Below are 26,529 nucleotides of genomic sequence, written 5' to 3' on the forward strand. Positions count from 1 at the left end.
TGGGAAAACATTTCAATTATTCACTAGACAAGGCATCTGCAAACTGCTTCTGTAAATGGCCTGATAGTACATGTTTTAGGCTTTGTGGACCACATAGTCTCTCAGCTCCTCAACTCTGCCACTGTAGACTGAGAGCAGTGAGATAACATGTAGATAAACGTTCCAATAAAACTTTATTTACAAAAAGAGTTAGAGGACCGAATTTGGTCTGAGAGCTGTAATTTGCTTTGCACTAAATTATAAGTTCCATGAGGGCAAGGATATGTCTGATTTAACACTTTATATCCAAAGACTGGTATCCAAAAAATACCAAGCCTGGTATTCAAAACAATTTTGTTGAATGGACTGGGTGAGTAAATTATCAATGTCACATCAATGAACAGATTATCCCAGTTTAAATTTGAAAAAACTAGCAAGCCTTATTCAACATGTTCTCTTTTTGGCTTGCTAATGAATTTTCCTTAAAACTGCAAAAAATCTATCTGCTGATAAAAATCTCCCAGTTTGAGTATACCAGAAGGAATCCATTCATGACCTGGATTCTGAGGCAGTTGAGTTATCTAAACAGCTTGAAGGAATAAGGCCAAAGAATTTTTTCTTAGAAGCAAAGAATATTTCCTTAGGAGCAAAGCCTGTACGTCCATAACCCCATCCAGGTCCACACAACTTACTGGCATTTCTCTGCTGGGCCCGTACAAGAGTGTAAGGCTGCCCTTTGGTAAGGGAACAGCTCAGAGCTGTGTCTCTTCCCTGCCTTTATGGTCTCTGCAGCTTCTAGGCATGTTGTGCCTGGGATTTGGCTCCTACTAGGAGAGGAACAAGATGAAAGATAAAAACATCAGACTTATGTCAGGAAACTACATTGTCCAGAAAGCCTTCTGGTGAGCTTGTCTCCCTCTGCCCTCCCCACACTGACCCCTGCACCCTGCTGTTCACCTAGTCACCCACAGCACTTTCAATATGTCTGGTCTCCCATGGCTTGCCTTACCTGGCCACCCACTCAAACGTGAGCTAACTTCCTACAGCAAAATCCTATTTGACTGTCTGGACCAGAGGTCTTCAAACCTGACTAGGCATGGGAATCACCTGGAGAGCAAAACAGCAAAACGAAACAAAAATTTGATACCTGGACCCACCCCCAGACCAATAGCATTAGAATCTCTCTGGTGGGAATAGTAGGTATCAATATTTTTACAAAGCTCCCCCCTCCCTCACCTTGGTAATTTTAATATGGATCCAGAATTGAGACACATCCTGGTTTTTTACGTCAGAATTACTTGGGGAGCTTTTTAAAAATATAGATTTTCAAACCTAATGAATCAGTCTCAGGGGATGGTTAGACTGGGATTCTCTGCTTTTCTCTGCCTCCTCTTTCTTGCCTGACTTCTTCTGCATAGACCTGAACAACCTGAACCATCAGCCCAAGTCTTCATGTCTCCAGAGCCCGCCATTGCTAGGAAATAGTATCCCTTAGTGCAAATTCTTAAGAATCTGACTGACTTAACCCAATTTATAAGGAAGTACTTTCAGGAGAGCCTGCTAAAACATTGAACTTTCCCTTGTCAATAAGCCAAAAGACTACATTGCCAGCTTCCCTTGAATCTCAGTGTAGTCCTGAGGCTAAATCCTATGCAATGAGTTATAGGCAAATGTGCTATGTAAGTCTCCTGGGAAGTTTCCTTGGTGGATGTGATGATGTGATGACTGGAGCTCCCACTGCCCTCTTGGAGCCATGAGCACAAGAACCACATCCTTAAGAGAGCAGAATGCGAGCAGGAACAGCCCAGGTCACTGATGAAGACCTGACACCAGTCCTGGACTGCCTACATCTTTTATGTGAGAGAGAAATACATGCCCATTTTTTTAAAAAAACCTCACTCAAGGATATGTTTATTGATTTGAGAGAGAAAGAAACATCAACATGAGAAACATCAGTCGGTTGCCTCCTGTATGCGTTCCAAGTAGGGATCTAACTCACAATCTAGATATATGCCCTGACTGAGAATCAAACCTGAAACTTTTTGGTGTATGGGATGATGCTCCAACCAACTGACCCATCCGGCCAGCACTATGCCCATTTCTTAAAGCAACTTTTTGGGGGTGTTTCTGTTACCTGAAACTGAACCCAAACCTAACTGATAGTTTCCTATCATCCACTAAGCAATGACCGGAGACACCAACCAGGTACTAAGTCTCCAAGTCTGAGCAAGTTTCTCAGGAAAGGGGCTTGGGCAGAGTAGATAAACCATATAGCGTATCTACTACAATTCCTGAGTTCCAGTGCTAGACAGCTTGAGTCTGCACAGAAGGGAAATACTAGAATGCATGAAAATTTTTGGCATGGGCTACTATCATAGAACATGCACCAGGGTAAAATTACAATCCAAGGGAAATAGGTTCTGGGCAGTGGAATTGTGGGTATCGTGGCTGCAGGCCAGGTCAGTGGGTGCCCTGAGCAGTTGTTCTGCTAATAATCGAAGAAAATTTGGTTACATTTTTTTCAGGGATCTGGTTAATTCATTTTCTTTGGCTGCTTAGGGCTGTGATTTATAGGCGGCAAAGCCACTTGGCGTAAGCCCCCAGGCCTCGTGGCAAACTGTGGAGGTTTTTCAAAAAGAAAGGGACCACCTAAACATCTCAATCGGCTTTTCCTGAGTGAATGATACCCAGAGAAAACAGGTCTCCAATGTGTCTCCATTATTCAAAACTCCAAGAAGAAAAATGAAAGAAATCAAGAAAAATTTCTGTGCTGTGATTAAAAAAAAAAAAAAGTGTTACATTTATTTCAAATATCTCATATGTTTTGAGAGTCCTGGAACAGGTTTCCCAGAACTGCAACTTCAGTGGACCCAGGTCTCACCATCATTTTTCCTCTTTTCTCTCAAAGCTCTTAATGGGTTAAGGAAAATTGGTTCAAATGTCAATTGATTTGAATGAATCTATTCAATAAAAGGAAACTATAATATATAATTTTTATTTTCATTATATTTTATTAATTATGCTTCTACAGTTGTCCCAATTTTTCCCTCTTTGCTCCCCTCCCTCGGACAATCCCCCCACCATTGTTCATGTCCATGGGTCATGCATATAAGTTCTTTGGCTAACTCCATTTCCTATACTGTACTTTACACCCCCATGGCTAGTCTGTAACTACCTATTTATACTCCTTAATCCCTTAATCTCTTCACCCACTCCCCTATACCCCTGTCTGATATGACAACCATCAAAATGCTCTCCATATCCATGATTCTGTCTCTTAGTTTGTTTTTTAGATTCAATTGTTGATAGAGATGTATTTATTGCCCTTTTATTGTTCATAGTTTTGATCTTCTTTCTCTTAAATAACTCCCTTTAGTATTTCATAAAATAAAGTTTGGTGACGATGAAGTCCTTTAGTTTTTTCTTGTCTGGGAAGCTCTTTATCTGCTTTTTAATTCTAAATGATGGCTTTCCTGGGTATCTGCTATCCAACCATGTCCTACTGGGCTATGGTCTTTCTGTTCAACTTCTCCTCTTCCTAAGCGAATACATCCTAAAAGTATGTACACAGCCTCTGTCTGCTGTGGCTACAACACCAGTGCCCTCGAAGCTGTCGTGACACTCTGGGTCTGAGCTCAGCCACAAATGCTAGACACTGTGCCAAACACAGGGACTTAAGAAAGAAATCATTTGTTCTCCATGTTCAGAAAAGAAAAAGTAATGATCTGTAATAGAAAATGGGAGGAAAAAACCCCGTCAAAGTAGTCCATTCTCAGGCCTTAGCACCAAAGGCCTCAACTTAGACAAAATCTTTGTGGATAAAAAAGGTTAACCAAATAAGAAAAGCAATAGCTACTTATTCCAAACTTGCTGAAGCAAAGGAGTCAGCCACCGTCACTTCACCATCACTCCAAGGAGGAGTTGGAAGCTTTATCATGAAAAAATGAGGGGACTTCAGGTGTGCCCTGAATGGAGGCTGTCATCCTGGGGGAGCTGTAGGCGGGGTAACTAAAGCAAGGCAGCCTATGTGATTGGTTAGGAAAGCATATTGAGCTTTCTCTAGTTGGTTCTACATTACAAATGAAAAAAAATACGGGACCTGTCTGCCTGTTGTTAATCAAGTTTCTCACCATTTGGGGCCAATGGTTTCAGAAATGATTGTTTAGCTTTCTGGTTGTTGCTAGAGGTAGTAGCCTGGCTTCCTGCAAATCTGACCTATAGCAGGCTGACTCCCAGGGCTGGTTATTATAAATAACAGTTTGGTTTACTGGACAGGTTGCTTGACCCAACTTGTGGGTCAGCGTTCTATTTTTACATATGATCTGGCCATTATCCATTGGTACATTGTCTCTTATCTTTCAGACAAAGACAGACAGTGGTCTACAGGCAGCTGACCTACTGCCAGCAAGGTGATTCCCAACATTTCTGGAGACCCACTTTGGGAAACAGCTAGTTCCTGTTGACCTCCTTTACCAGAAGTGTCTAAAGACATCCCTGTTTGTGTGAGCACATCCCCAAGATGACAGTGGAGCCCTGTGAGGAGACACGGAAAGTACTCAGGGATTCTCAGTCCTGGATGGTAATTAGAACCCCATGGGCAGTTTTGAACAAATACTGAAATTACGGCCCCACCCACCAGAGCAGAGCTCGGCATCGATGTTTTTTCAAAACTTACCTGGTAATTCTAATGTGCAGCCTGGCTTGGCAGCTACTGATCAAAACCTTTAACAGACATTGGGAGCAAATACTGAGCAATCAGTGAAAATGAAACAGGGCTACCGCCATGAGCACTTTCTCAAAAAGCTTCCAGTCTTTCAGTCTTGTAATGTTGGGCGTTAGGAATATGAAATGCAGAGTGAAATTAAATTCGGAGAGTAGCAAATACACAATGTCATAGAGATGAGCCTACCTACATGAGAAAAATGCAGCAGGATCGAAACGGGGGGTAAAAGCAAGAAATTCAAAACTCTTCAAACCACCACGAAAAAGATTGAAAGATTACCCATTCTGAGCAACATTCTTCATTTTTATCTTTTACCATTAAAAATGTATTTTCCTGACTTCTGACCAAGATGGAGGCATAGACAGACATGCTGTGTCTCCCTCCACAACTAAGAAGGACTACAACTACCTCAAAACTAGAAACAACCAGAAGTTCCAGAAAATCAAACTGCATGGAAGTCCAGCAAACATAGATATAAGAAGAAATACTCATCCAGACAGGTAGGAGAGGCAGAGCTGGGGGAGAGAGGATGCGGTGTTGTGGCGACAACAGCGGCAGCAATGGCAGGCCAGCAAAAAGGGCAGTCACACGTTTTAAAAAGTCAGGAGGGACACATGGGGAGCTTTCCCAGCTCCTCACTGGACTTCACAGCTCATGGTCCCAGCACCGGGGAAAATCAAGTCTCATTGCTTCTGACTGTGCAGACCAGTGGGGGTTAGGGTGGAGGCAGAAACTGCAGGTCTCTCAGAGGAGTCCACTTGTTTAAAGGGCCCCCACGGTCCTAGAACATTCGCAGACCCACCCACTCTGGGAACAACAGCCAGTGCAGCAACTAGAGTGGTGCCAGTGTGGTGCAGAAGTGGGAGAGGTGCCTGGAAAGGGGGCGAGTGCTGGGCAGGTGGCATTGTTCCCTCTCAGACCCCTCCCCCACATACAGCGCCACAACGTGGTGAAATGGGTCACCCCATACTGACAAATACCTAAGGCTCCGCCCCTTACAACATAACAGGATCGACAGCTCTACCTGGGACACAGAGGCGAACAAACACAGGAGCCTGTCAGAATGAGGAGACAGAGAAGTATGGCCCAAAAGGGGGAACGGATCAAGGTTCCAGTGGGAGAACTAAGTGACAAGAAGATAGCTAAACTAACAGATGAGGAGATAGACAACCTAACAGATGCAGAATTCAAAACACTGGTGATAAAGATGCTCATAGGCTTGACAGATATGCTTGAGTATGGCAAACACATAAGGGAAGAAGTGAAGGCTATGCTAAGTGAAACAAAGGAAAATCCACACAAAACCAATGGTGAAGGGAAGGAAACAGAGGTTCAAATCAATGATTTGGAACATAATGAAGAAAAAAACAGTCAATCAGTGCAGAATGAGGAAGCAAGAATTTAAAATGAGGAAACTTCCCAAATTTTGTGAAGAAGATGGACATACAGGTCCAGGAAGCACAGAGGGTCCCGGGCAAGTTGGACTCAGAGGGGACCACACCAGGATGCATCATGATTGCGATGTCAAAGGTGAAAGATAAAAAGAGTCCTGGGGGCAGCAAGGAAGAGGCAGAGAGTTGCCTACAGGGAGGTGCCTATAGGACTATCAGCTGATTTCTCAAAGGACACTTTGCAGGCAAGAAGGGACTGGCAAGCAGTATTCAATGTAATGAAAGGCAACCTGCAACCAGGATTACTCTATCCAGCAAAGCTATCATTTGGAATGGAAGGGCAGATGAAGTGCTTCCCAGACAAGGTGAAGCTAAAGGAGTTCATCATCACCAAGCCATTATTATAGGAAATGTCAAGGGACTTACTTAAGAAAAAGAAGGTCAAAACTATGAACACTAAAATGACAACAAACTCACAACTATCAACAGCTGAATCTAAAAAATAAAAACAAAATCCAACTAAGCAAACCAGAATAGGAACAGAATCATGGGCATGGGGATCACTTGCAGAGTTATCAGCTGGGAGTGTGAAGGGGGAGAAATGGGGATATGGTGCAGGGATTAAGAAGCATAATCGGTTGGTATGAAATAGACAGGGGTAAGTTAAGAATAATATAGGAAAGAGTGAAGCCAAAGAACTTATATGCATGACCCATGGACATGAACTAAGGGGTTGGGATTGCTGGAGGGAAGAGGGGTACTGGGCAGAGGGGAGCAAAGGGGAAAAAATTGAAACTACTGTAACAACATAATAAATAAAATATACTTTAAAAAATAAATAAAATAAAATATACTTAAAAAATTTTTTAAATGTATTTCCCTGCTTTAAAATGCCATTTTACCATAACATATTATTTCTCACAGATTGCATGTAATGGGAGTGTTAGTGTGTCTGTGTGTATTTTCAGTCTAAGTTTGTACATTTTTCAACTAATTTACCCAGAATTCAGAAAAATAAGCATTTGGGGCATATAAACTCAAAGGAATCGCAGATTCACTCAACACACCTGGTATCCAGTTTTTATTTCTAGTCATTTCTAAATTTTCAAATTTACCAGTTTATCTGAATTTGATACAATATCGCCGCCTGGTGGAAGTCTGTAGAAAAGCACCCACACTTGAATCGTTTGTTTCTCTCTAGGTCCCCATCTTTTTTTTCTCTCCCAGCAGAATTTTCTCTCCAAACAAAATCAGATGCAAAAGCTCAATGAACAAAACAGTGAAAATAAAGCTGTCCTAGGGGCTTGCTCTTTCTCACATTGTCAACCCCACATCTTCCTCAGAATATCCAAAGTAGAATTTATCTTTAAACATACGCCATCTCCTCCCAAAATTAAAAAATTAAAATTACCTCTGTTCCTTTAAAGCGTCTTTAGCTCAATGAATAGCACCTCCTTTACCATTCACTCAAGCCAAAACCCTGCTGAGGATTCACAATACACACAAACGGATAAAAGGCTCCGAGTAGGCGCAAGTCAGGAAACCGGTTAGATATATTTAATTCAGCAATTCCCAAACTCATTTTATCATGAGGCACATTCCCCTCCTCCGCAGTACTTTCAACAACTTGAGAGAACTCAGGGTGTAGTTCATTCAGAATGATTGTTCCAGCTTAATTAGCAAATTAGCTCTTTGGCTGCACAGGCTATTCGAACTTCAAAAATGCTTAGGTGCAGTCAACCATGCAACAAGCCAGCTCTCAATCACCGGTCGGTCGTAATGCAAAGTACTACCTTCAGAGAACTGGCCCCAGATAGCTATTGAGTTGAGGCCAAGTCCATAGGTAACTTCATTTGTGTCTTTTATCCGGAATTCTTCTAGCAGGAATCATGCTTTGTCTTCCATTAAATGTAATAAAGTTCTATTGAGTGATCACTGTGTCATTTTATATACAGGGATTATAATACACATTCGACTACAGCCTGTGAGCACCACGGTAGCTCCATAACTGACAGTGAGTTCAGTGATTTCCATACACTATCTCCTCCTGTGGATTTATGAGCCCAAACTGTCAAAATCACAAAAACTTCCAGCATCCATGTCAATGAGCATAGGTCCTTAGTCACCAGATCTAAAAGTAATCTTTTTTTTTAATCAAAATCTTTTTTTTAACAAAAATAGAGCTTTATGTCCCATGTGATTATACTAGATATAAATCTAGTACCAGATTAGTACTAGGTTAAATTAATACTAGTCCTAAATCTACTCATACACATTGTCTCATTTCTAATTTTGAAAAGAAATTATATTTTGTTCAGTAGACTCCTGGGCCATTTGCTGTCATTTCACATCACAGCTTTGAGTTGGGAGCGGGGGTCCTGAGGGCTTGAACACACTCACTCAGCAGCCTGGCAGCCTCCAGAGCAGTGCCCCAGTGCATAGAGAAGCCCCCACTCCCATGGCCATAGTGGTGGACCACAGGCAGCTTCCTGCCATCCCGGGCTAGGAGCTCTTTCTGCAGCCGAACGCCTGCCCTGAAAGGCCTCAAGCCCACCTTCTCCTGTATGTCCCAGGCTCCCTGGAGGGAGGGCTCCAGAACACAGCACCGGGAAAAAATATCTCTGCTAATTTCTGCATCTGGGGACAGATTCCAGTCTCCCTGTTGCCTGCTTCCACCCAGGGTTACGTTGGATGCACCAGGGTAAATATATGTCAGCCCACTCCCATCTCGGATAAAATGCTTCACCCAGGGAGCCTGAACTTTGAGGAGCTGGCCCCTCACAGGGAAAATCTTCAAGTCTCCCGCAAGCTGTCTACTTCCAAGGCCTGAACAGTTGACCACAATGTCGAAGGACGGGTGAAGCTCCCACAGGTCTTCTATTCGCCGGGTGAGTATCAGGACCCCACTTTCTTTCACCCTGGGGAGAACAAGAGACCAGGAGGTGAGCCTGAGCAGCAGCTTCCTGCTCCACCTTTTACAGGAGGTGCCCAAGGAGGCCAAATTCTAGCCATCAACAGCTTCATGTCCTTGGAAACTGGGAATTGCTAAACTTGAACCTAAATAAAAACCTATTTCAAAAATTCAAAACCAGGGAAATTATATGCAGCATGGGGCAAAAGTAGGTTTACAGTTGAGAGTACATGAAACATAGAGTTTATTCTTGTTATTATTTATTAATTATGGTATTATTTTCTATATGGACAGCTGTAAACCTACTTTTACCTCACTCTGTACTTTGTCCTTTTATGTTTAGTAGAGTTTCTATAATACCAAGTTAATCTGGTATTTTAAATACCCAAGTATTTCTTGTTTATGTCATTTATTTAGCAGCTAAATAACTGCTTTGGACTTTTTGTCTCCTGGTGTTAACTCTTATTTGTTCCTTTGTGTTAGCCTGCTCTCCCGAACTAGATGGTTGGGACAGGGGGACAGGGTGTCCCTCCCCTCATATGTGCCTCAGAAATGTTAACATGAAAGGGCTAATATTTATGCATGATCTTCTGTGCTCCTGTCATCCAAACTAGAACTCAGAATTATTCTTCTAATTTAGAGAAATAAGGGAATTTACCAGCCTTGGAATTTGAGCAAATTACTTAAACTCACTGATATTGTTTCCCCAACCCTAACCTAAAGGACAAGAGTGCTGAGCTCACAGGGTTGTCTTTTTTTTAATGACAATTATGTAAAAATTCAATAATTGTAAATGTGCTTCTTTAGCATTTTAAGGGTACCTTGCTGGTTGAGCTACTGATGCAAGTCCACCCTTTACCTGGACACTTTTTAAATTATCACAGTGGACAGATTGTTGGAAGGCCCTGTCAGGCTTGCTGTGCTGGGTCCCTCCCAGGCCTCCGACCTCAGGAGGAAACTTACTGAATGTCCCCAGGGACCAGTCACCCTGGGGCAGTTGCCATGTGACCAAGCAGTGATATTTAGTCATTATCATATGTCCCATGGCTAGTGCATTAAGATAGCACGGAAGTCTAGGAGGAAACTGTACCTGGCAGCTGGATGTTACATTAGGTAACCGGGCACCAGAAGACTGCCTTTATGACCATATGAAGTAGTTATTCTGGAGGTTTTGAGTGACATGGTTGGGGATATAAAAGCTTGCTGACTTTGTTCTTGGGGCTTCCTGCAATTAAGCAAGACCTCACCCAGGACAGGGAGAGTACAATTGCCCCAACTACCCATGAGGAAATGGGGGGTGGGAGGACTCAAGAAGCTGTACTCACCAAATAGCCCCAGCCCAGTGTCCTCTGATCATCACCCTAAAACCCGAGAGTGTCTATTTTTACCAAGCCTAAAAGCCAGCCCTCCGCAGGACCTCATCAGCCGGATCCATAAACAGGGGAATGACTGTCTTCAGGGCCCTTCCTTCCACTCCCTGTGAGTTCCACTAAGCACTTGTTCACACACACACACACACACACACACTCTGCACCTCTCACATGCAAAGAGGGGTCCCCTCTGACCCTCCCTTCTCTTGGAACCAGAGGCAATCCCTGCACCCCACCTGCCATCCCTTGCCACAGCCCAAGCTGCATGAGAGAGGAATCCTGGGCAGCACTAAAGGGGAACATGGGGGTTCTGGTGTGGGACCCGTGGGGACAGAAACGCAGGGGACAGGCAGGTCCCTGGTGAGCTCCAGTACCAAGGGATGGGGCTGCTTGACAGCAGCACTGGGCATGGGGGAGGGAGGCAGGGAGCTGCAGGAAGGAGACAGGGCCTTGGAGTGAGAGGTCAGGGCAGGAAGTGGAGGTCAGCCCAGCAGGGACAGAACCAGGGGTACAGCAGAGCCAAGATACTGCCTGGAATTCACCCACATGAATCTGGAATTCGCCACTGAAACTTAGACCCTAATCATTTTTGAAACCTATTGAGTAGAAACTGGGAAAAAGATTCCTTTTGTCATTTAAATTTTCTAAGCGCTTTCCATCTTGCCAAAGGTAGACATTTTAACACACCTTTGTTAACATTTTAACAGCTTGTATCTTTATTCTGGGGATATTACCCAAATAGGTCTCTGAGTTATGCAAATATAAAAGTAGACTCTCTTCCAAGGATCTAAGACAACTTAGTGGTGAGAAGGCACAATAGCAGCCACGTGAAGGCCAGATGCTTCTCTGCAGACCAGATTGCTTCCGGAAAATCTGTGCCTGGGCCACGGAGGGTGGAGGGAGGAAGGGATGGCACAGCGTCCCTCCCCCAGCTGCCTCCTCAGACTGCTGGGACTTTCTCCATTAGAAGGAGAGGGTCCGAGCCTGAGAAGACTGATCTAAGGGAGCTGGTGAGACTCGGGCCTGAGCAGAAATGTGCCCATGTTAATTTAATGCCCTCATTCTGGTTGCTTGACCTTGGTTATATAAGAGAATATGTTGGGTTTGACAAAAACATATTTAGTATTCTGGGTAAAAGGGTGTTACATCTGCAGCTCACTCTCAAATGGAATCAGGCTCAGACATTTCCCTTGACCTCTGCATGGAGCCCAGGACAGTGACTGCTGAGACAGATGTATAGTTTAAAGTTTGTTGGGATGAAAAAAACAGCATTGAGCTTTGAGTCATTATCTGAGGCTAACCTGAAGAAGAAAGAAACGGTGAAGAGCTAGAAAGCTGATGCTAAAGACGTGGAGAGATACAAAGACGAGGAGGGGGCAGTGGTCAAGGACCCAGAGGGGAGGGCTGGCTCTGGGAGACATTACGTATGATGTACTTATTATTAAACGTGGTCAATTAAAAACTTAATCCCTGCTTCAAGCCTGAAGCATGACACCTTAGCAGTGATCAGTCTGTCTGAAAATGAGAGGGAAAAAAAAATTAATTTAAAAATCTCAGTCAGCAAATAGTACTATGCATATTGCTTTGCAGGGAGGAAAATGCAGTTTCTTCATAGGGACACTCATGGCAGTTATACCTAAAGTAGTTCATCATAGTCAAAATTACATATATGAATATTTTGCCTGTGGAGAGATGTAAACAATTTATATTTAGAGGACCAATAGTGGTGTTTTAAAAATATATCCAAAGTTCTTTGAAACCTTACCCTTCAAGGCAGAAGCCTAATTCCCCTCCCTTTGAATGGGGGCAGAACCTAGTCACTTGCTTCTAATGAATATACATATTCATGAAAAATATTGTTATTATCATTTGTGCAACACATGATTCTAGATTTTCTTCTATAAAGCATGCTATCGGCTCAACTGAAAAATGTGAATAAGGGCTGTGGACCTCAGAAATGTGCCCATTTTAATTGAATGCCCTCATTCTGATTGCTTGACCTCGGTTATATGAGAATGTGTTGGGTTTGAGAAATACATATTCAGTATTTGGAGTAAAACAGTATTATATCTGCGGTTTACTCTCAAATGGTATAGAAAAAATGTATATTTAGAGGAAAAAGGATAAAGAGATATGGTACGTTAAGACTTGGGGAATCTAGGTGAAAGATACATGGGACTTCTTGCATCTTATAGTCTCATTTTGACCTGAAAACATTTTCTCATCTGATGACCATATTCCTCACTCATTCTCTTGCAATGCATATGCTAATAAAATTATTGCATTCTATTTCCCACTTCTTAGACTCTCCATCCCTGCCCTGGCCACTCCACAGACTCATAGAAATCACTGCAAGCACTGTTCAGGCACAGAGCTGCGTCTGGTCTCCTTGGGAAAGGGGATGTGGATGAGGCCCCCGGGATTTCTATGGGCAGGGTGGGCACAGCTGTGCACCCTTAGGGGACAAGTTCACTTCTGCTGCTGCCTTGGAGTAGCTGCAGAAGCCCCAGTGGAAACCCCAGAGCTATGGAAGCCCCCGAGGCTATCGCACAGCCTGCACAGCCTCTGGCTATTCTCTACTAAACCATGTTGCCATCATCAGAAAATCACCATCATTGTCCAGCTTCCTGGCTGGTCCCCTCGCGCTTCATCCTTGCATAGCCAGGGAGAAAGGGCGGTGCTCACATCTTTTGCCAGTTGCTCCTCTGGTTAGGGGCTGGGGGGCAGGTGCTGGGGGTGAGGGGGGTCCCTAAGGATGCTGGGAAAGGAAGGCTGTGCTCTAGCAGGGAGGGCATGTGCTGGGCGCAGAGGAGCAGAGGTCTGCTATACACACAGGGGGACCTTTGCAAGTCAGACACTTATAAAGCAGGGACAATCTGTCCCATTCCTGATGTAGATTCCCCGTATTTCAGTGCAACTGCTGAGGGAGTGACAGGAGCTTCTTCCATAGGCACTGCTGTGAGTCAGGCCAAGAGGGAGAACAGAAGACAGAGCAGGTGGGAGACAGAGGGCTCCCCCGTGGAAAGCAGCAGAGGACTTACTAGGTGAGTGGGAAGGACGGTACAGGGAGGGCAGCCCACCCAATGGGGTCAGTGCTAGGGTCAGTGCGGCCTGATCAGGGCCACAGAGTAAGGTGTGACCTCCTGAAAAGTAAGCAATGCACCTAAGTCACGGGACGCCAATATAGAAATGGGGCACCCAGCCTTCTGGATATTGTCAAAGGCAGGACCGTCCTGGTCCTGGTCCGGCTGGGATGATTTATTTAGTAGGGTGCCTGGCAGGGAGACAGGCTCAGCTCACTTGTTGCCTCTATGATTCATTTCCTAGACGGGGCAAGTAAAAAGCGGCAGAATGTGACCCCATTGGCCTTAAGACATAAAACAGGATCTGCATTGCTGGTTAAACCTCAGGGTTTTTGTTTGTTATGGATTTTATGGGAGGTATATATTTTGAGAGGGAGATGATTCCTTCTGTTGTTTGAAAAATGATAAAGATCTAGTTTGTGGTTCAAAACATTTTTTTTTTCCTGCTCTGGCTTGCTGAGCGAAATGCCTGTTTTTGAGTCTGAACACTGCGGGCTGAACGTTCACGTGGTGTAGGAGGCGCATAGGAAGCAACAAAACAGGCCTGGGGTGAGAAGAACAAGCAGGAATTGTGTGGCTTCCAGTAGGGGAGAGTGGGGGCAGCCCACAGAGGGATCCGCGGGGGTCCCATGCCCTCACCACAGGCTGCTCTGCCCCCAACCTGTCCTAAATCCTCCTTCTGAAAGGTTTGCCTCAGGATTAGAGGAGTCCCTGCCCCACGGAGCCTTCCTCAAGAGGAAAGGGAACTCCTATCTCTCTCTCTTCTTCACCCTGGCCTTCTGGCCAGATGCCAGGCCCTGAGGCAAGGAGGACAGCCATAGAGGAGGCTGGCCCCATTTCGGGCTGCGGAGGGGTGGCGGTGGGGAGCATCAAGGGTCAGGGACCCTGGGTTGCTGACAGGGCGTGGGGTGGGTTGCTAGAACCTCACGTCCCCAGCCCACCATCATGGTGGACATGTATATCAAACAAATGAACTAAAAAAGGCACCACCCCAAGGCTCTGGGGATGGGGACACCCCCTCAGGCCTCTCCTCCCTCCCTCTATCACCTAAAAACAGAGGGCAAGCAGCATGCGTGCTTCAAGGCAAGGACCCTAGCTTGCTGTCATCAGGCCTGCTGGTGTTGCAGTCAGGAGGTGGCTGCCACCGGCACAAAGTACCGTTCGCTTGGGGGTGTTTTAAGCGAAGTAAAATGCTGACAGCAGGTTTCCAACTAAGGAGAGGGTAGCAGGATTTTTCCCAAGCCTTTGTCCCAGGGAGAGATTAGGCCTGAAAATAAGGTTATTATGGAAATAAGGGGCCTGTTTTATAGGCAGTGATGCTTTAGAAGCAGGCAGAACAAATCATCCAGATAGCAATACAGTTGAGCCTTGACAAGGTGGGGGTTAGGGATACTGATGCACATATAGGCAAAAATAATTTTTGGCTCCTCAAAACTTAATTACACTCCCTCTGTATCCATGAAGAATTGGTTCCAGGACCCCCAGCAGACATCAAGATCTGTGAATGCTCTGTTCCCTTATATAAAATGGCAGAGGATATTGCATCTGCACTGCGGTTGATTAGATCCACAGATGCAAAACCTGGGGATATGGGATATGCAGAATAAAACAGCTGCATATAAATGAACCCATGCACTTCAAATCCATGTTGTTTGAAGGTCCTCTGTATTTGCTTTGTGTGAAAATGATTGCGGTTGGCTCCAGAGCCAAAACACTCATTCTCAGCAAGAATGGGAGCAGAGCTGAGACTGTGGCCATGTTGGGGGCTGGCCATCATTCAGAGTCCAGTATGGGGACACGCCCACCCACCCCCACCCAGAGAGAATCTTCTCACTGCCCAGGGCAGCCCCTAGCAAACTCCTCAGAAAAGGGGACCGGGACGCTAGGGGTCGGGCTGATGTCCCTGCCTCCACCCTCTCCCTCATGACACCCTGTCTCCCACATTTCTAGTGTCCTGGGCCTCATGCTCCCTCTCTGCCCCATCAAAACTCCCCATCTTCCGAGGATCTTATCTCCTACCTATCCCTTAAAACAAAGTGAAAGCAATGTGGCCTCTCACCCAAGGAGCCTTTCTGTTGAAGTCTTCTGTCTATATTTCAAAACCAATGCTTCAGTGAAAGATTGGGAGAAACTCTTCCCACCCTCACCCCCTGATTACTATTCCCAGGACTCAGCCCACCCTGGCTCTTCTGAGCTGCACCTTCCTTCTGCTGGGCCACCTGGAGAACCCCACGCTTGCCCTTCTCCAGCTGCGCATGAGAAATGAGTAGGTGGGCTGAACCTCTCCCTTCACTTCCAGCCAGTGAGCTGGGGATCCAGGATCCCCCATTTCCTCCTCATTTCCAGGGCCTGCATCATCTCCTCTGAGGGACAGGCAGACCGTGCCACTGTGTGCACCCCCGAGCCCACGGGGTGGCCAAGGGAGAGCTGTTTTCAGGGGGAAGTAGGCCTGGAGCTTGAGGGTACGGGCTCGGGTCCCTCCTGGCAGGCATCCCAGGCCCCTTGCTGCAGCTTTCAGGTGCGGCACTCCCAGGAATCCAAGAACTCTGAATGTAAACTTGGCCTTCAGGTGATTGTAAAGCATATTTGTTAAGGTGAAAGGATAAAGAATATCTTATTTAATGGTTTGTTAGCTTGACTGAGAACTTTTAAATATTTAGACATTCTCATGTGGGCTTCTATTTTTATTCTTGTCCCAGGATGGACAAGGTAGAGAAGGGTCTGTTTGATGTCAGGTGTGTTCTCTAGCTACACAACCAAAATTGCAACAGAGGGAAGCTTCAGGGGACAGAGGGAAAGAGAGGGAAGTGAGAAAGAGTAAAAGGACTTTATTTCTGCGCTGAATCCATCAATTTAAACTGTGACGTCACTTCAGATTTCTATTAAGGAAAAGATGGAGGGGAATAGTCATAAAAAGAAAATATTCTTCTCAAAATTAGGATGAGTGGAATCTTGTGCCCAGAAGTAAGAAAAATACTTTTAAAAAATGATGCAAACATGTCAAAAACACACAGGAGCAACTTGAAGGGGCTCTCATTGGCCAAATCTTGGACAAGTTGAACATCAAAATAAATAATGAAAGTAATAGAGTAAGTCTATTAAAATAGGAATCTATGAGTCCATACTGATATAAATAAATACTTGAATAAATATATATAAGAAAAGAAAGAGTTCTACTTTCTTATAGTAGAAAGCAAACTAAATGTGGAAGGAGTCAGGAAATTATCACTCAGCAAGCATTATAGTAATGATTCAGGCAAGAAGAATCAAAAGATGGTAAAACTAGTACGTGAAATTTAGACAAGGAACAGTATTATACTCTCAAGGTATAATCTGACAAAGCATTTAGTAATTGCAAAAGAAAGAAGCAGCAACTTCACAGTGGAGATACCCGGCAGGCCAGATGATCAAAGTTAAAGTCACCAGAAGACGACAAACTACCACCATGCATTTCCTGATATGATGCAATATGATTACCTCTCTGGTGTCCCACCAAAAATTCATAACTTCAATATAATCCTGAGGAAAAACCAGGCAAACCCAAATGAGGGACATTCTGTAAAAAAAAAAAAAACTGGTCTGTCCTATTTTATGACCTTTACAACTGTAAATAGATCACAGACTAAAGAAACATGACAACTAAATGTAATGTATGATGTGTGATTGTGGATTGGATAATGGAGCAGAAATGTGCACGTATTGCTATAAAAGCATTATTGGGGCAATTGGCAAAATATGAGTAAGGTTCATAGATTATAGAATTGTATCAATATAAATACCTGGCTTTTATCATAGCACTATATTTACATAAGACAATATCCTTGCTCTTAGAAAATGCACATGACAATCTTTAGGAATAATAGGGTGTCGTGTCTGCAACTTCTTCTTTAATGGTTCTGGAAAAAAATATGTATAAATAAGAGAGAGAGACAATAATAAAGCAGATGATAGGAATCTGGATAAAGGGTTTACAAGATTTTATTCACTTCACTTATCTCTGTGTCCTCGACCATCCTGCCCACCTGCTGGCTAGCCCCGCACAGAGAAGCCCTTGGCCAGCCCTTGACACTCTCTGTATGGGAACCAACCCTCAGTGGGGGTTTCTTTACCCACCTCTTCCCAATCTGCCAGAGACCACAGAGTTCCAGACAGGTTTTTATAAACTTTCTAGAACATGGAGACAAAAGTCCAAGATGAGAAAGCTAAACAACAGATTTGGGGGTAATAATGAAACTTCAGCCCAAGAAGGCTAAAAATGCCAAAAATTATAATAAAACTCTCTAAGGACACCTCACCTTTTATACCCAGATTTTGTACATGTTTCTCCAATTTGTTTTTTATCATAATTTTAAAATTAGGCAGCATTTGACAGTAAAGCTCTGCCACTTTTGGCATTCCCTAATGATTTCCCTATCTGAATTTAAAATAAAGCACATGATACCTCAACTTTGTATCACTAACATTAGCACTTCCAATTTTTCCCACTCATTTTTATAGCATAAGGACAAAAATGCAACACTGCACATGATCGCCACTCAGGAGAGACAGCGACGCTGCTAAAACCTGAATGTTGGCTGATGGTTCAGAAAGTTCATTTGTTAACTGATGACTCAAGTACAAACTTAACAAATACACAGTAGTTTATGGGCCAGTGAACAAAGCATAAAAGTGTGGGCTTTATGAAACTAGCACTTACTAAAGTAAAATTACCTATATAAATTACTAAGATGTAAAAGTGAGAAGAGCACTTATAAAGCTACAAAAATGTATCACGATGCTCCTGACATGTGTCCAATGGACTTAGGTTTCCTTCTCTGTGCTCCCATTCAGCTTGCATAATTCTGTACTTAACCTTCACCATATGCATTACCATAATTATTAATTAATATAAATATAAACACACATATATACATACACATCATCATCCCAATAGAGTATAAATCCCTTAAGAAAAGTGATCATATTTTATCTTTCTTTTTGGCCAGTTTCTAGCACAGTGCTAGGTATATACAGGTATGCAACAAAGAATTGTGGAATTAATGAATTATCTGAATCTGTTATTATATTTCCTATATTTAGAGCCAGATCATTGTTGCCCACTTACCTCAAGTCACTTTTCTCACATTATGCAATAATTCACAGTGTTCCTATTCATCCACCCAATATACAGATTTAGAAATTGAAAAAGGCAAGGTTTTACCACCCCCAACATGCCCGCAATTTCTTGACTTAACTATAGAGAGATTTATTTGATGTTTTTCAAATAAAGATGTGCTTGCTGTGTTTCCTAACTAACTAGAAATGGGAAATCCTGAAAACCAAGCCAAAATGCAAGTTCAGTGTATTTGGGGCTAAACTTGGTGAAGAAGCAATTATATAATTCATGTAAGCCCTTAGTTTTAAACTTCTTATTTATAACAAAAGAAAATAATGAAGCTATAAATATTTTCTCACTAATGAAAAAAATTTTCAAAACTAATTTATAATAAGCATAGGATTTGCTCATTCAAAGAACTAAAGTAAATTGTCTAATTTTATAGCTGGAAGCATATTTTCCAAACTTCTCCATTTTACAGATGAGGAAACTACGATACTATTTCAATAAGTGGGTTTTACTGGTGTGTGGTGTGGCAGGGTGGGGGCCAAACTGTGCATCCAGGTGCACACCAGAGGTAGAAGATTGACATGTCACTGCCGAAATGATGTGACTCCTCCAGTGACTCAAGCACTGTCTTTAAACTTTTGTACAACGTCCTAGCCATTAGTGAGCAGCAAGACAATGCCAAAGCTCTGAGGGACCATAGAGAATTTTCAGTATATATTTTATGAATAGCAATGAAGTTATTTATAGCTATGCCAGATGAAGGGAGCAGCAAAGAGCCATTTAAACTGACCTTTTCTCCAACCATGGGAGGTAGGCAGAACCTTCACATTTCAGGGTGGTAAAAGCCTGACCAAACACATGGTGGGGGAACTTCTTCAGCTCAGCCTCAGTCATCTTTCGAAATCCCAGAACCACGTCCGCCCAGAATGGTGCTTCTTCAGTAGGAATGTTCCGAAATATCTGCCAGCTCAAATATAGTAGGTCAATTAATTTCCTGAAATTTTGTGAATTAATGCATTTCTAGGGAACCCCATGTGACATTCTCTAAAGCACTGGAAAATCATACTTCCTATACAAATACAATGGGGGGGGGGGGTGGGAGGATTGGGACAACTATAATTGAGCACAATAAAATAAAATTTAAAATTTTTAAGAGAAAAAGATCTATTCTTCTATTCTCTTGGGTTCAGATAACTCAGTGGCTAAATTTAAAATGTTCATGATTGGGGAGAATAAACATTTAAAAAGTAGTGTCATTAAAGATTGAATTTAATTCTCTTTTTTCTAAAAAAAAATCTTGCCCAGATTTTATTTACTTACAACTATGTGTATTTGAGGCAAGGTTTTTTTTGTTTTGCATAACACATTACATAAATTATAAGCAAACTATGAAAAGTTTAAAGGTTGGCTTCAATTCTGAACAAAACAAAAATATCTTAATTGGAACAAGCAATGGTGGGGGTGCCAGAGGTCAGGGTGCAAATTGTGACTTAAGTTGTAGGTCATCCATTTAGCTCTTGAAAAGAGAGGCCAAGAGTTGTCAGGAGGAGCCCTGTTACCATTAAGCCATGGTGGGTGGATGAGGCTGTAATAGTCCTACCAATAGCCGCTAGGCATCTGTTTGAATTTATAAGTGGTGGATTGTTTTCATCAATAGGAATAAATATTATAAAGCATGACTGCTCTGAAATAGCCAGGAAAATCATCTGAGTTCTGTACATGGTTGCTGATCATGTGATATTAATGTACCAGAATTTAAGTAACGCATAACTAAGTAATTAATTCAAGGCAGTCCCCGTGGAAAGTATAAATGCTTGCTGCAGGGCTCTGCATTGGTCTTCTTGCTGTCTCACGCTGCACACTCTCCCTGGGCTAGATTGCCCTCTTCCATATCTTCACCATCATCTATCTACAGGCCAAACACTCAGAAGGCCAACTCTCCAGCCCACTTCTCTCCCCTGAGCTCCAAATCCAGATCCAGACCCATGTTGCCTACTCCCCACTGGGTGTCTACCTCCATGTCTTATACATTACCCCCACCACACACACACATACACACACACACACACACACACACACACACACACTTCCCCTACCTCTCTCCCCAGTGTTATCCAACTCAGAAAATGGGACCCCATCCACACAGGTGCTAATGCCAGAAACTTAAAAATCATCCTCGACTCTCTCTCCTCTCTCCCTCCCTGCATGCCATCAGCTATCAGGGCCCATCAAAATCTCCTCTTTAGCATTTCTCAAACTTATCTACCCCCTATCCCCACTATCAACAGCTAATCTATCCCACCATCATCTCTCTTTCCATAAATCTGTTCTCTACACTACAGACAGAATATTTTTGAAATGTAAATGTGATCAATTACTTCACTGTGTAAAATCCCTCAATGGCTTCACATTATGCTGGAATTTTTTTAATCCCTCCAACAACCACAGTCAGTCCAGACTCAGGTTTATGCATTTGCTATCCGCTCTACCCAGAATGCTGCTTCCTCTGTTCTAAACCCTGTCTCTGCCTCATTCACCTCTACACATCATCAGACTAACCTGCCCACATCTGAATGGTCTTCATTGACACATCACCTTTTTCCTAGTGACATCTCATAAAATCCCAGAGCAAATTTATTCTCCAGATAAATGCTTCCATAGCACCCTGCATTTTCCTCTTGTCTCATTTGTAACTCAGTAGATTTAGGACATTACCCACAGACCATACACTACATGAAGGCAAGACCATGTTGTTCTTTCTTAAAAATTCACTCCACACATACTTACTGAGAAACTACTATATGCCAAGCAGTAAGTACTAAACTGCTCATTTATATATCCCTAATACCTAGGACAGTACCTGATACTGATGAACACTAAAAAATTTTTTTGAAGAAATTAATAGATTTACAGGCTATATATACTTATGCCAGAGATGCAAAGCACATCATGCACTTTTCTGTGCCTGACTGATCCAAAACCATTTTGGAAGCCAGTGGAATAAAAATCATTCATGTGGGGGAAATAAATAACTCTCTTTTGGAATAGCTTAAAGTACATTCTTTTTAATTTCATTAATGGTGGCCAAGCTTTACTCTTGAAAGGATATTTGAATTTTGAACTTCGCTGTTTTTAAAAAAACTTACTTAGAGCCAAGTTTGTAAATTAGACTGAACCACATTGGTTTTGGACAAAAACAAAGTGTGACCATATATTAATGAAAACTATTTTTCTTTTTCTTTTTTTAATTTATTTTTTAAAATTGTTGTTGAAAACCATTTTGCTATGTGGCTCATCCCCTGACTTTGGAGACAGTTAGAGTATCAGTCCCTCTTTGGACAGTAGAGAAGTGAAAGTTGCTGCTTTGGACAAAGACTGTGGGAAATGAGTGATGTCAACATCATTTGGTGTTCGTGGTGGGGAGGGAGGGCAAGGAATGGAAGAGAGCGGAAGTCTGCCTGACACAGGGGTGTTCACCAGCAGAAAATGTCAGCACACAGCCTGGTCTCAAAAGAGGAGAGGACACTTTTGTTTGTTTGTTTGTTTTGTTTTTGTTTTAGAAATAGCACAAAAGTTACAGTAGACTTAAGAATTTAGCAAAAAGCAACATCCCTCTGCTCTTCTAAAGGCTGTAGGGCATGGCTGTGTTCTAACACAGGATAACCCAGACGACATATAGGTTGTGTCATAAATTATAAGTGAGAGAATCATTAGTGATCTCAATTTAAGACCATATTGAAAGATATTTTCATATATTAAGTACCAGTTTGTGTTAGAAATGTTGCATGGGATTTATTTTTAAATTCTTTGTTAATTGTGTGTCTCTCGAAATCAAACATGAAGAATTAAATGGGAGTGTGATAACCATTTCAGAAATATTTTTTCCCTGGTGACACTTCAAAAGGTAACTTTAGCAACCTACAAAAATTTACATTTTGGAACACAGCATTCTCCAGTGACACTATATATGTAAGATGTCCCTGTATTTGGGGTCTCTGCACCCACTCCAATGTCCCCCCTGCTTGTATTCCGTCAGCCACATTATCCTCACATAACACAACCTCACTGCTTACCTGACATATTTTTATAGCTATGATTGCAAATCCCTGCATAATCCCTGAGGAAACTCAAAATAGTATTGGTGATGAGAAACTGTAATGGTTGTTTATTATTAAAAAACCTAATGCTGCAATTTGTCTTTCTTGGGTTCTTTGGAATAAAGCCTAAGATGTTCTCCTAAATCCTCCCACATCTAGGTCAGCACTCTGCTCACAGCAGATTCTCAACAATAATTTATGTTGCACTCTAAAGTCTGTTCAGATCATTCTAAATTCTAAAATAACTTCAGCTTTCCTCTCTTACCCAGACACCAGATGAACACCAGCCTCTCCAGCTTCTGCAGAATTGGCGATTGCAAATAGGTGATCAAAGGTCTCTCTAAACCACTGCTTCTGCTTGTGAGTGGGTGTGTCTATAATCATGGAGAAAAGCAAAGTGGAACAGAAAGGAAAATGATGATAATGGCTATGCTTCAGATAAGCTCCTTCCTAGAAACTGGGGGTAAAAAGAAAGAGGCAAGCAGGAACATTTAGATCAAGTACCACACTGTGGAGGATATAATCGCAACCAAAGTTTTGAATATTGACATATTCAGCATCTTTTTGTATAATGATTAACCCACAGAGAAGAAACCAGCCAATCAGAGAAAAACCTGATGTGTGAGCCAGTTGGCAGGTGGACTTGGGCCCCACATATATTCCAGAGGTCCTTGAAGGGTCCATAACCAGGCTGAGCAGAAGCCAGTTCATGGCTGAGGCATTCAGCTGGCCATACAGTTAAAACAATGGGAGAAAGGACCCAGGGCCACTTTCTTGGAGACTTGAAAACATGGTAGATGACAAGAGATCGGTGGGGCCCAGGTCAACCAGGGCAGAGAATGGAATGCACATCCACCCTCCTGCTACAAGGAAACAAAACCTGTGTTACGAAGTTAGCTCCCCAGAAAGGGCTCTCCGCAACCCCAGCCAGGGCTGCCATTACCTCCAACCTCACCACTCCGTGGACTCATGGGCCAGCTTGGAGGAGCATCTCAGCTCAGCAGAGGCCTGCAGGGACCACGCCAGGCACCACCTCTCTGTCAGAGTCCTGTGGACTAGCGCTCCCTATCCCACAGCCCTCCCCACCAGAGCACTGGTGATGGGACCTAGATGCAGCTTCTGGAAGGGTGCCAGGCCTGTCAGGGAGGAAATAAGGGTCAGGACTCAAGCCCCAAAATAAGAGTGTCCAGTGCAGGTACAGAGAAATCCAACTGTGGGTAAAGTATTTGGCCCTCTGATTCCTGTGGAGAGTCCTGAGGGAAAGTCTAGGGTCAGGCCAGAGACTAGGGAACAGTAATTCTGAGGGGTTGCTATGGGGGCAGCCACAAAGGAGATGAGGGGACTGAGGCAGAGAGGATGCTGGGTCAGTCTGGTTGGAGGGCTGTCCCTGGAGTTCACAGCAGAGGTGGACAGACCCCATGGGTCATCCTGCTCCCCAGGCAAAGCCCCCCAGGTCAGTGAGGGCATTTCAATAGCAGGGTTTTAAAACTTGCTACAGAGCCTATAAACATTTCTTTAGGAGTGGATCTGTGCTATCTTTAAACAGGTGCCTGTGTGAACCAACACTACATTCCAAAATTGCAGACTGGGCCACCGGTGTAGAAATAAGGAAGAAATGAATAATAAGCTGCAAAGAAAACTAAATTAGACCTCTAAGGATTAGACCCCAACAAGCTCAGCCAGTGTATGGGGCTGCACTGAAATGCATTCCCCTCCTCCCACCCCAAACCTTGAAAACAAAATAGTGGCCGAGACCCTCATGCTGCAGAAGTTATCTGAAAAGAAAGAACAATTCCAGTTCCACAGTGGGTAGAGCAAGGCTGGTGACCTCACTCATGTGCAGGTGCTGCTAAAAGGGAACTGCAGCTGGAGTGGCGGTAATAACAATAGCAAATACAGACAAAGCACCTACTGTGTCCCAGGCATAGTAAGTCCTAAGTGCTTGACATGTATTAATGCATTTAATTCTCACACACCCTATTGTAACAGAACCCCTGGGCTGCTCCGATTGAAACAGAACCCACGGGCTGTTTAGTTAGGGGCCCGATTGCCCGCCGCCAGAATCATAACTCTGTACCAGAGTTTGGTGAAAAGGAAAAGAATTGTTTATTTACACAAAGCCCTGCCTCCCCCTCCCAGACCTGGCTAGTCTTAGGAAAGTCAGAAACACCGTTTCCCTACTTCCTAGGCACAGTTCAGCTTTACCAGTAGCTGCCAATCACTCAGTTCTGATTGGGGAGGTCCTTTCTGTGCTGTGGTGCCCTCCAGCTCTCAATGCAGGACCGCCTGGATTCTTAGCCTCCTTGCAAACTGCCTTCTTCCTGCAAACCGCATGGATCTCCTCTCCTCCAAGCAGCCTGGCAAGAGCCTCTTCTTAAAGCAGCCTGGAGACCCCTGCTCCAAGCCAGATGGAGGGAGCCCACAAGAGCCAGAGAGTGAGGGCGTGAGGGCCAGAGAGAGCCTGAGAGAGAGCCTCCTAGAGCCAGAGCCAGCCCAAAATGTCCGCAGCTCCTTCTCTCTTCCTCCCTGTGTCCTCTCTCCCCCTGCGTCCTCTCACGCAGTGGGTGTTGCACACCGTCCTGACCATTCACAGAACCCTACGTAGGCTCTGTCTGCTTCTTCCCCACCAGCCCACAGTCCAAGATCCCTCCCATCTTCCTGAGTCTTGGAAGTAAAGCGGGTCTTTCCAACAGTGTATCCAGCCACTAGCTCCAGGCATGCAGGGGCATCCTGAAAGCTGCTTCCTGCTGCCTATCTCCCAGCCAAAAACTCTGGTGTTTGTTTTTGGACTCCCCTGTTTCTGTAACACTATCAGACCGGTATGGTCCCCATATGGTAATGACACTCGTGATCACAGAGGACATTTACCCCTGGGCCTGGTCAGAAAGAAGTCCCAACCACCTGGCCAGGGTATGAGCTTGGGCCTCAGTGGCCTGGATGAACTCTCAAACAAGCCTCCTTTGAAGTTGATTCCATAACTATCAGGTTACCTTCTGGCCACTCACCTCAGCCTGGTACAAGCAGGGGGCTTCTGGAAAGAGGACACGGAACTCTGGTTACAAGAAAGACGCCCATTGTGAACTAGCATTCTGCAAACACACCGGGTGCCTGTGCTTGCTCCCTGCAGGGCAGTGCCCAGAAGTACGTCAGCATCCCAGGTGCTGAGAAAGCCAAGTTTCTGGACCTGCAACGCCAAGGCCACCACCACCCTCCCCACCCTGGCAAAATAGGAGTTTATTCTCTGTTAGGTGGAACAGGGGGTCTCTGGACTGGGAAACACCAAGCACAGGTGAAGACAGAGATAGCATACTGAAAACAGGAGGGTTAAGGAAGCACATGCAAACCAGATGCCAAGACCCCAGTCTTCTTCCCCTGTCTTCTAGCAAGCGGCCAGCCGAGGCTTTCCCTTTCCTAGCCAGGGGACTAGAAGCCTCTTCTCTTAAGAAGAAAGGCTTAAACATAATGATATCAGAGGTTCCCCAACTAAACCATCTCACTCCCGTGAGGCTCAAGGCAGCAAGCCATACACAAGCGCTCAAATGTCCCCATTGGCTATTGAGGGTCTTGCTCTCAACTGTCAGCAGCCAGGTAAAGGTGACCGCTAGCCAAGGAAAGTCTGCAGCTGGGAAAATGAGAACACCCAACAACACAACACAACTTGGGACAATAAATTTGGCAGAGAGAAGAGACTTTTTAAGCTATTATGAGTATCTTTGGAAAGATAAGAAAAGATATTACAACCACAGAACACAATAAAGATGCTATAACAAAGGAAAATTCAGAGAACAGAAAAGAGCTTTGTAAAGTTAAAAATGCTATAACTGATATTAAAAATTCATCAGCCAGGCAAAATACAAAATTGAGAAAAATT

The 26,529-nt window shown here is 43.7% G+C and overlaps 1 protein-coding gene across 6 annotated transcripts in view; it reads right to left on the reverse strand.

Moving 5' to 3' along the window:
* Positions 1-7,146: 7,146 nt before the first annotated feature.
* Positions 7,147-26,529, reverse strand: part of DDO (D-aspartate oxidase) — a 40,805-nt gene continuing 21,422 nt past the window's right edge. For 5 of the 6 annotated variants that reach the window (XM_090279754.1, XM_090279752.1, XM_090279753.1 and 2 more), the window contains exons 3-5: positions 22,924-23,032; positions 19,352-19,528; positions 7,147-9,011 (exon numbers count right to left, since the gene is read on the reverse strand). In XM_090279754.1, coding sequence (XP_090135880.1) covers positions 8,444-9,011; positions 19,352-19,528; positions 22,924-23,032 — 854 coding nt within the window. In that variant the 3' untranslated portion in view covers positions 7,147-8,443. The remainder of the gene's footprint in view (positions 9,012-19,351; positions 19,529-22,923; positions 23,033-26,529) is intronic. The other variant, XM_090279755.1, reaches the window with a different exon arrangement.

This window comes from Furipterus horrens, unplaced genomic scaffold (genome assembly GCF_987537825.1).
Source record: "Furipterus horrens unplaced genomic scaffold, mFurHor1.1.pri manual_scaffold_6, whole genome shotgun sequence".
In the NCBI taxonomy this organism is placed as follows: Eukaryota; Metazoa; Chordata; class Mammalia; order Chiroptera; family Furipteridae; genus Furipterus; species Furipterus horrens.